General features: G+C 41.0%; 1 protein-coding gene across 2 annotated transcripts; it reads left to right on the top strand.

Annotated features, from left to right (window-relative positions):
- The first annotated feature begins 414 nt into the window (after positions 1-414).
- Positions 415-10029, top strand: hic1 (hypermethylated in cancer 1). Of its 2 annotated transcripts, none has more exons than XM_041994848.1 (2): positions 415-589; positions 6267-10029. In XM_041994848.1, exon 2 carries the CDS (start codon positions 6284-6286, stop codon positions 8483-8485), a length of 2202 nt encoding a protein of 733 aa, XP_041850782.1. In that variant the 5' UTR covers positions 415-589; positions 6267-6283; the 3' UTR covers positions 8486-10029. The 2 variants fall into 2 exon arrangements, with proteins under 2 accessions (XP_041850782.1, XP_041850781.1); XM_041994847.1 differs by lacking the exon at positions 415-589 and adding an exon at positions 1946-2066.
- The last annotated feature ends 252 nt before the right edge of the window (positions 10030-10281 follow it).

Below are 10281 nucleotides of genomic sequence, written 5' to 3'. Positions count from 1 at the left end.
TCTTGGATGCAATACTTCTAATTATGTCCTCAACTGTTGCACATTTAATAGTCTAAAGTATCTTAATAACAATATGTTAATGAACTTGAACTAATGCTCTTTACCTTTATTTGCAGCATTTTTTTTTTCTATTTTGAAATAAAACACCTCTTCTTTAAAGAATTGGACACTAACCTCCCTGTGTAAGTTGTTGTCACAATAAGACGAGCTCTATAGCAGTTTTTCTTTCTTTTTATTTATTTATGTAAATACCCTCATAACATCGTCCAACACGTCTCTCTTTTACCAGGCCTGTGGGACTCACCGCCGTTAGGTGTCGCTGTGCGCGTAGAATCTCACCCTTCAGCGTGTTTTGGTCCGATCGGACCCCAACACAGCCTGAAGTGTCAGATAGTCCTGTTAACACGTGAGAAATTCTGAGTGTGGAAGAAGCTGAAAGAAGGGAAACCAGGAGAGGGAGTAGAGCAAAATTAGGCGGAAGAGAGGCGCTGAGGTTGAGCTGGACTCGGAGGGAACTGCGGAGATCTCGAGGAGGGAATGCCGAAAAGGAGAGGAGACGCACGGCCACAGCACCAGACATGAGTCCGAGGTAAGAGAAGGTATACGGCAAAGGGCATGGATGGCATCCACAGAGACATGTTGTGTCAGAATAAGCGCCTTTTAAAACACGTCATTTATTTATTTATTTTGTTATCATTAATGGGCTGTAATGACGACTCTATCCAACTTCAGTTTAAGGGTTTTGTTTTGACCCGATGGTTGTAGCTCGAACTGACAGATACTGTCAATAAAACATGACAACTGACTTTAATTAATTCTTTAATAGTTTATTCTTTTAAAAAAACCCATACTCACATACAAACCACGAACGACATTAGGAGTAGGCCTATAGTAAAATGACACAACACATCACAATCGTACACAATACGAAAATTAAGTTTATAACCTTTAAAACGCAATCAAAATTTTGATAGATCACAGACTAACTGCCCCAGTTCTCAAAATGAGCTCTGCACTATGGCACACATAGCCTGTTATAAAAAATATTATGACTCGTTTTACTGAAATGCAGCCAGGGCCGTATGATCCTTAAAGTGGCCAGTTTTCAGTCTCCATTCCAGGTGACGACGGATTGATTTTACGGGACAGCAGGTGTTCAATGGGCCTTTAAATGTTCAAGCATCCATTTAGTTCCACTCCTCGCTAATTGATCATTTAAGACTCATTTGCGGGCAAACTTTCACAGGGGAGGTCTGAGGAGGAGGCGACAAACGCTTTCATTTAAAAGGTTTCATTTATTTAAGGCGTTCAATCAAAACGTTTTTGAATACTTACAAATCTGTTTCTCACACAAGAACAGTTGTTTTGATTTTATGTAACTGTGAGTTTAAAGACAAGCTTTAATTAAACTTGGAGCAGTTTCAGAGCAGGGAGAAGTTTAATTTCTTAAAGGTTTTTGACATAAAATCTTGTCATTGATTTCCGACGCAAAGCATTGATTAGAAATGTGTAACATTCACGTATGTCAACTGCTGCCTGTCTCTTTAAGACGATGTGTTGAGAAGTTCACTTCGGGGTCACTTGAAGTTCCTGCCCTCGATTTTACCTTTTAGTTTTATTATAGACTGACATCACACGGGGCGCTAAAACACTTAGCCGCATAGAGGCTCCATTATCATCTCGGTGAGCGTTGTTGCTCAGACTCCAAAATAGCAAAGGAAATTACGAGACGAAGAAAAAAAGAGGAGGAAAATGATGCTGGTCTAAGCACGTATTTTTTTTCTTTTCTTTCTTTTTTTTTGAGGGGATGAGAAAGAGGGGAGAGGAGGGGCAGCGAGAGAGACAGAGGGAGGAAAGTGGGTGGGAGGACGGACCCAAGGAGCGAGAAAAAAATCATATCAATTAATAATCATAAAAAAAGAGCTGGCAGACGCGCTCGGAAAACTGGCATGGTTTTTTGGAGGCTGGCAGTTAAGCGCTGAAACATCAGATATGACTCCTAGAGGCTGCTGAGATGATCATTAAGGGAGACTTAGATCGGATGGCAGAAGACATCGGGCATGCAGGTAAGAGCTGAGCCACCCATACAAGAATAGGGCAAGGACGAACATTAATTACTTTATTCACAGAAGCGTAAAGCGAATGCACACCGAAAAGAGTTTTTATTTAATTTAATAATAATAATATTAATAATAATAATAATAATAACTGTAACAGTAATAAAAAATACATTTAAATCGCGTTGATTCAGGTGCAAATTTGATGTGAACTAATGCATTCTCTAATGCACAATTAATTAGAGAAAACTGAAACAGCATGTTCCTTATATTTATTTTTGTTATATGATTTTGTATGCAGAGTTAATAACTTGTGAATTTCTTCTAGATTAGACAGATTAAAATATAGTTTTAGATGCTTAGAAAATCAGGAAATCATTTCAAACGTTTAGAGCACAACACTGTTTTTTAATATCTCATCCACGAGTTTGATTTATTTTATTAAACGTTTTTAAGGAGCTCATTCGGCTATTTCTAATTAAAGTTACAGCGAAATTATCACGAGATAGACCTATTCTAATAATGTCAGTGCTAATTTAGGAGAAGGAAGATGCAATGTAAATAAGCGAACAACACATTTCTTGTTTCTTTTGTAACAAGCCAAGATTTTATAAAGCTGCACGTAACAGGCGCTTCCCGATGTTGGTGACAGGTCTGAAACAGAAAATAGTTGGTTTAAGAAACAGATGTCTGCTTCACCTCAGTGCGCACCGAGCTGAAAACGGCCCCCGTTTTTGGAGGTGATCTGAAGCGTTTTCTTTTTGTCAGAGAGAGCGGGGGTAAAGGATGGGATGAGGCACAGCACTTCAGAGAGATGGGCTCACTCGTGATTCGGTTAACTGGACAATATTTGAAGCGCAGAGCAAAACAGATTGAAGTCTAAGAGGACGGGTCCTCCCGGCGACATACAGGGGCAGCACTTCTCTGTTTGCCTGAGAGACGCGACCTGAATCACTCACACACTAGATACGCACAGACTAGAATTTTAAAACGAAATTGAACTCCTTCATATATTAGGATACAAGCAAATTATCTTAATAGCAAGTAAAGGTACGTATTTAATGTATTAATAATTGCTCATTAGTGATTAAAGGACTCAGTCAGTATAATTTAAAAAAAGTCCAAAGACCTGCTATAAAACCTGCCCAGTATTAAACTATTGTAACCTAAAAATACTTATTCTTCCTTGTTGCTACTCTAATTTATGTATTAATTATATTAACCTTACTATAATGTGATTTTCTTCCTAAAAATAAAATTTCTTATCTCAGTTTCCAACGACATGCATGCTGCATTCATACTCTGTAATATTTTGTGATCATTTTTTAGATACGCAAGTTCAGCAATCAAACAGGAAACTGACTTTATGTTTCCTGACCTAAAAACCAAAAAGTTAACATCTTGAGTGCAACTCAGTCTGTGTCATTGCTCAAACTTAAATGTAAACTTTTAGACTAACATAAATGATAAAAATTGTGCAAATTTGTATGAGCTTTGTGGTGCAGCTATGCCTCGTAGATTTTAAATATGGTCAGTAAGGCTGTAAAATATGCAGGGCTGTACAAGTGTGGGGGGGCTAATTCAAATGAAGGAGAATAAAATGTCAACGCAAACTTTTAAACAGATGTTTGGAGTGTTTATGTGACTGAGGCTGTATGTAGAGGTAAAAAAAAATGTAGTCTCTTGCTTCACCTCAGCCCACAACATGACAAAACAGAATAAACTCTAGGCCAATGAATATTAATCTAATGCAAATAACTAAATGCTATCATACTGAACTGCATCACCATCATCAAAGCTCCCTCAGTGTGTTGATAGGTCATTAAAAAGAAGGTTGTAAGATTCAAACAGCCATGCATCCCAGAGGAAGCTTCTCTTGGGCGACAACACTGTATGTCCAAGCTTGAGAAATTATTGGATATATTTGTAACATAAACCAACAAAACAAGCTGCTGTGTAGACTTTGAATTCCAAGAACTTTCTGCAGTTCTGATTTAAGATATGCTCTGTTACTAAATCTTATTGCAATCATAGATAGCTTCCTAACAGGATGTAGTGAGCTTACACTACCCTGGAGAACATTAGTTTTACGATACACATTCTAATGTGGTGTTGCACTTTTCTCAGTAGGTTACAGTAAACATTGAGGCTAGATATGTTTTGAAGGTTAAGATGTATCCTTTCAGATTGCTCAAACATCAAAGCAATAGCTATTTTTATTGTGTTGATGGGAAAGCCACAGTCAGTATGACTGTTTTTACCACATCACATAACCAGAAACACTTTATTTGTATGCACAGCACATTTTCAGGTGCTGCTTCTTTTATGGAGTTTTTTTCCAGGTTAATTTTAAATAGCGCGTGAATAAACAGGCTGAAATCATAAATATGAATCAAGATGCAGAGGTGGTTTAATTTTTCTGATTGGCTTTGTGATGCAACAGAAGTGGATCGCTTGGTGCAGATACAGGCGAGATTATGCTGATTGTATTTGTGTGAGCACACAATGTGTCACCATGCAACACAGAGAAACCAGTGACAGAAAGCATGAGCACTGGGGAGACTAAAGTTCAACAAGCATGGAAAGTCATGTTACATTTATTTCTAAACACGTACAATCTGACAGACAAATAAATTTATACTAAAATATGACCTGTGTAATCACAGCCAGACAGAAAAAGAAAAACAGAGGCGGAAAAAATTGAGAATGACAGCTGGGGACATGACTGTGAACTAATCTAAACATGTTGTACCTGTCCTCTTATTTTTATTTTGCATATTTATGATCTAATATTAAGTTATAAATATCTCACAAATCATACACGTGAATAAGTTGCCTGGAGTTTTTTTTAAAAAAACAGAATTAAACAAATTCTTCCTTTTAAAATGTTTGTATTTAAAAGATGTTCTTTTATCCTTACGTATTGATGACTGTCCAGTGTGTCATCACAAAATTGGCACCGCTGTGACTTTCTATTTTTCCTTTATCAGTGATGACATTTTATTCTAAACCTGATGTATTTGCAAAACTAAGAAATGCTCTTGAATTTTAATACTACAGATTTATCAGTGGAAGAGTCTCAAGATTAACAACTCTTCAGAGTTCCTTAGCAGTTCACATGAAATAATAATAAAAACATACTCATCCCTATTTGCACTCTGAATGAAATAAACAAGAAGTGAATGAGCTGGTGTCAGGAAGACTGATCAGACAGATGACATGATATTTATTTAGTTGCTTGTTTCCCATCAGTGACATTAAGCCCTCAGGGACAGTTTGAGATGTTTAGTCTTGTATGTAAACTGTCCTCAGATGCCACTACTTGAACAATACATGGGGTTTTATGTATGCAGCTGATGTAGTTTATTTTAAGCTTGATGGAACAATTCGTGCTGATGTTTGCATGTGTATACGTGTGTGTGTATGTATGTAAATGCAATAACTGGAACTTATTTAAGCATAAAGTATTGAAAGCTATGCTGACATCTAATATGCTCAGTGTTCCTTAAATGACTGCACAAAAAGGCAAGCTGGAGCCCTAACTATTTCTTTGAACGCGTCAGTCCCCCTCAGGTTTATACCTGCTGTTTATCATATCATTGAATCATTTGTCCCTTGCTTTGCTTAAAGCCCTGCACTGCACTACTGGAATACTTTAGCAGGAAACCACCAATTACAAAATATATACCAGTGGTTCAATAACTATCTCTTTTTGCTCGCTGCAGAGGAAGTGAATGCAAAGGCTTGAATTCCTGATAATGAGAAAACCATTGCAACTGCTCACCTTTAGCAGAAGTTCACTGTTACCCAGTGGCCCTCTTGTGCACTTCCCACACATCAGTTCTGCACTTTACTTGTGTTCCTTCAGGGGGAGTCTAGGATTTAAATGTTTGTTAATTTCTTAGTATTTAAATTATGAATTAGGCAATAAAATTAGTTAAAAACAAGACAACATCAAACTATTGTTATTATAAGCTTAAACTAAAATGCATTTAACTGCTCCATTGTTTCTAAAAAAAAATTAAAAATAAAATAAAAAAAATCAGTTTCCTATGTCATTTAAAAAAAAAATTCCATGCCATTTACAGATTGATTTTAGAATATCTGTCAATACAGTTTTAGGGGTACAGAAAATAATGAATTTTTTAGGCTTTTGTGACTTGAAACGCTGACTGCTACATGACATTTTACAGATATTTGTTGTTGCAGGTGGTGGACTGAAGACAATGCTGGATGCCATGGAAGTTCCAAGTCATGCTAGGGATCTCCTCCTGCAGCTCAACAGCCAGCGAACCAAGGGCTTCCTGTGTGATGTTATCATTGTGGTGCAGAACGCCCTCTTCAGAGCTCACAAGAACATTCTGGCTGCCAGCAGCCTCTACTTGAAGTCATTGGTGGTCCATGACAATCTTATCAACCTCGACCACGAGATGGTGAGTCCTGGGGTCTTCAGGGTCATTCTGGACTACATCTACACAGGGCGCCTTAGTGAGGGAGACCCCACTTCTCCCACCGAGCCCAATCTAGGGGCCGTCTTGGCAGCAGCCAGCTACCTTCAGCTGCTTGATTTAGTGGCTTTATGCAAGAAGAAGCTGAGAAGAAATGGAAAGTACCCTCCCCGTCCAGGTCCTGCATTTCTGCCATTCACAAAGATGGGGCCCAGCAGTATCGGTTTAGGGACTGGTGGCAGGTATAGGGTTTCTACTCCTGTAATTCAGTCTTGTCCGCCAGGAGGAATTTTGAATGCACCCAGGGCACCATCACTAGAGGAGCTAGTTCCCCATCGGCTAGCCATTCATACTGGGGAGTTGTACGCTCCCACTTCCAACCAGAGCTCTCAGGTTTTCCCACTGCAAGCAGCTCTGCCTGCCCAGCTGGGGCACTCAGCCCACCCTGATAGGAACTGCTCCCCCAGCTTTGGCCTTGATCTTTCCAAGAAAAGCCCCACCTCCCAGTCTCAGCTCACACCCTCTCAAATCCATCTGGCAAACAGTCACAATGATGAGGAGCGGGATGGGACACTGAGTGAACGCATTAGTCCCATGCAGGGGACAAATGGGAGAGCTTTTTCATCTGAAAAAATGGAGTCTGCTGACCAGGTTGGCCCTCTCAGTCCTCCACCTTTCCCACATCTCAACCAGCCTTTAGGCCCCCACCTTCCTCACCTGCATCGCTCAGGATCCCAGAGGACAGACCGCCACCCATGCCCCACCAGCCCTGATATGGCCACAGAAGTTGGAGAGGCAGGCAGAGAAATAGGCAACATCTACCGCTGGGTAAAACATGAGCCAATGACATATACAGCTGAAGATGAAGATGAGGATGAGGATGAAGACGAAGGAGGTGAAAATGGAGATCAGCATCATAACCATCACAAGCCGGGGGAGGAGAGCGAAGGAGCAGATGACAAGAGTGGCTCAGGCACAGAGGAGACAGGCAGTAGCGAGGGCCGTCCATCCCCTACTGGACCGATGGGGAGGTTCCACATGCCGTATGAGCCAGAGAGCTTTGGGGATAATCTGTATGTCTGCATTCCCTGTGACAAAGGCTTCCCAAGCTCAGAGCAGCTCAACGCACATGTGGAGACACACACAGAGGAGGAGCTGTACAGCAACTCTGGTGGGGAGATGGGAAACAGCAATAACAGCGGCACTAAAAGCATGAGCGGTAACACAAATGGTTATGGAAGCCTCAACAGCAGCAGCACTCTTAACAGTCTGTCCCACCTGGAGTCCAAGTCCAATCAGGGACTGAGTTCAGGAAGCATAGGGGAGATGATTCGACCTTACCGCTGTTCCAGCTGTGAGAAGTCCTACAAAGATCCAGCCACTTTGCGCCAACATGAGAAGACCCACTGGCTGACACGGCCTTACCCCTGCAGCATTTGTGGCAAGAAGTTCACACAGCGTGGTACCATGACGCGCCACATGCGGAGCCACCTGGGCCTTAAACCTTTTGCCTGCGACTCCTGCGGCATGCGCTTCACACGCCAGTACCGCCTCACTGAGCATATGCGCATCCACTCTGGTGAAAAGCCTTATGAATGTCAGGTGTGTGGGGGAAAGTTCGCCCAGCAGCGCAACCTCATCAGCCACATGAAGATGCACAGCAGTGGAGGGAATGGAGGGGGCCTGACCACAGATGGGAAACTAAAGTTGGACTTTGCGGAGGGGATCTATCCCCTGAGTAAATACGCAGCAGAACACCTGGGGCTGAAGCAAGAAAAGGCCAACGAGCTTCTCATCCAAGCACAGCAGCAACTGGTGGCTGATGCCAAGGCTATGGAGAGCCTTTACCCACTTTCAAAACTGGCCTCAGAACACCTGGGCCTCACCCATGACAAGATGGACATCTTGGGACAACCGCTTCCACCTGCTTCACAGGCTCTCTCTGAAGCCCGCACCATTGACCGCTACTCACCCAGCTAAGACATATGACATGTATAAACGGCAATCACCAGTAGGTCTGTGTGCACACACAATTTGCAGTATTCTAAAGCCATTCACCTCAACTCAGTATTTTCTCTGCACCTCAGACTCAGGCCACGGGGAGCTGGTCTGCTTATGTACACCAAAATGTATAGACTTTAAGTGCCTTCCTATGCATCTAATGTATCTTTAAATCCTCCTCCGTAAAGGAGCTTTGTGCTTTAAAGTGACCAAGGACAAGGACACTCATTTAAAGACATACAGTATTTATGTACAGTGAGTGCAAAGAAACATTTTCTTTAGTTTTTTTTTTATTTTTTGTATTCCAGCCATTGAGCCAAAGTGACTAATTGAAAACCAAAATCAAATTGTTTTATTTATTTTTGTATTATGATGAAATTCAAAGAAAACATGTTGCAAGGAAACTTTGCATTCTGACCCTAAACCTGTGTACTTTTCTCCTTTGTAAGTAAAAAAAAGCACATATCGATAATATTCAAGGTTGTCCAGACCTGAGCAAAACTTTAAGTATATGAAAAAGCCAACTCATCTGGACTTTAAAGTAGTGAGAGTATATTTTCTTTATCTTTTGTTCTTCGTTTTATTTGAATTTTACATATTTTGGGGTACTGGACATTTCATGCATCTTGTTCTCTGGCTTCTCCCTCATCATGTGAAACAACTGAATGATAACAACGGCCTCAGTACTTACATTTTTTTTACAGTACATTTTTGAATAGTGCCCCCACTACCCCTGCGTGTTTGTGGCTCATACTGTGTGACAGTAATGGTAGCTTAATCGGCTTTACATTCGGCTTGCAACTTCCTTTCCTTTGGAGTGTGAAAAACATCCCTTAGCTTTCAGTTGTTATTGAGATGCAGCAAGCACGGCCCTGTGATCTCATAAGTGGGACACGATCGCACATACCCAGCTGATGACACACTAATCCCTGTTCATGACGAGTACAGCTCCGACTCATGGTTTAGACGAAGCATGGGTGTTGCCTCTGACATTATGCTATATTTACAGTTATGGAAACAGCTGAGCAGATGGAGAAGTGACACAGAAATCTGTCATTTACTGTTAACTCCATTAATATCAATGCAACAGCGGTCATAGGCCTGATTGGATGCTGCTCAACTCCACTGTCCAGCCTCTCATTTGACCTCCCTCTTTTCTACACTGTTGTTTGGGAGCACTGCTACTGTTGACAGGCCAAAGCAATTGCTGTTTTCAGCTCTTTGTCTTTGAAGCACTCCACAAACTGGAGGGATGCTCACTCCATACACAGCAAGCTCCTAATCTGTCAGCGATACGAAGGAGTTTGTTAATCTTCCCTAGAAACCAGCGAGTGAACAGCACTCCCCAGCTGCTGTGCAACAGTAATCCCTGTGAAATCTCACTTTCTCCTGGACAATTTGCACTGCTTGCCGGCATGATGTCCCATTTCATGCCTGCCATCTCTCCCCTCTGATCCTCTTATAAACATTATATCCCAGCCGAACAAATGTCTCGTGGCCTCACCTCCTTTCCCCAATGGTATCAAATGAAAAAATAACAGAGAATGGCATTTTTCTGTGTTGGCTGATCAGTAGTTCCTCCAATTAGGAAACAAAAGAGCACTTAAAAGTTGCGGGTTGAAGGCACATTTTTGTCTGTAAATCTTTATTCCAAAGAACTTGTTTTTTTTTTCCTTTTTTTTCTTTTTCCATATTTACTAGTCCTTAATTTAGATAAGAAATGTTTGACCACTATAGTGCCAATGCCAACCTCAGAGGGTGAATGTGAAGTCTAA

The sequence above is a fragment of the Melanotaenia boesemani genome, chromosome 9 (assembly GCF_017639745.1).
Source record: "Melanotaenia boesemani isolate fMelBoe1 chromosome 9, fMelBoe1.pri, whole genome shotgun sequence".
In the NCBI taxonomy this organism is placed as follows: Eukaryota; Metazoa; Chordata; class Actinopteri; order Atheriniformes; family Melanotaeniidae; genus Melanotaenia; species Melanotaenia boesemani.
This window is presented reverse-complemented; position numbering and strand designations above follow the sequence as displayed.

Bases quoted from the DNA above. Each gene is read 5' to 3' on its own strand.
- hic1 (XM_041994847.1), top strand. From the start codon at position 2,015: ATGATCATTAAGGGAGACTTAGATCGGATGGCAGAAGACATCGGGCAT. The intron at 2,067-6,266 runs GTAAGAGCTGAG...TTGTTGTTGCAG, and splicing joins AGAAGACATCGGGCATGCAG to GTGGTGGACTGAAGACAATG.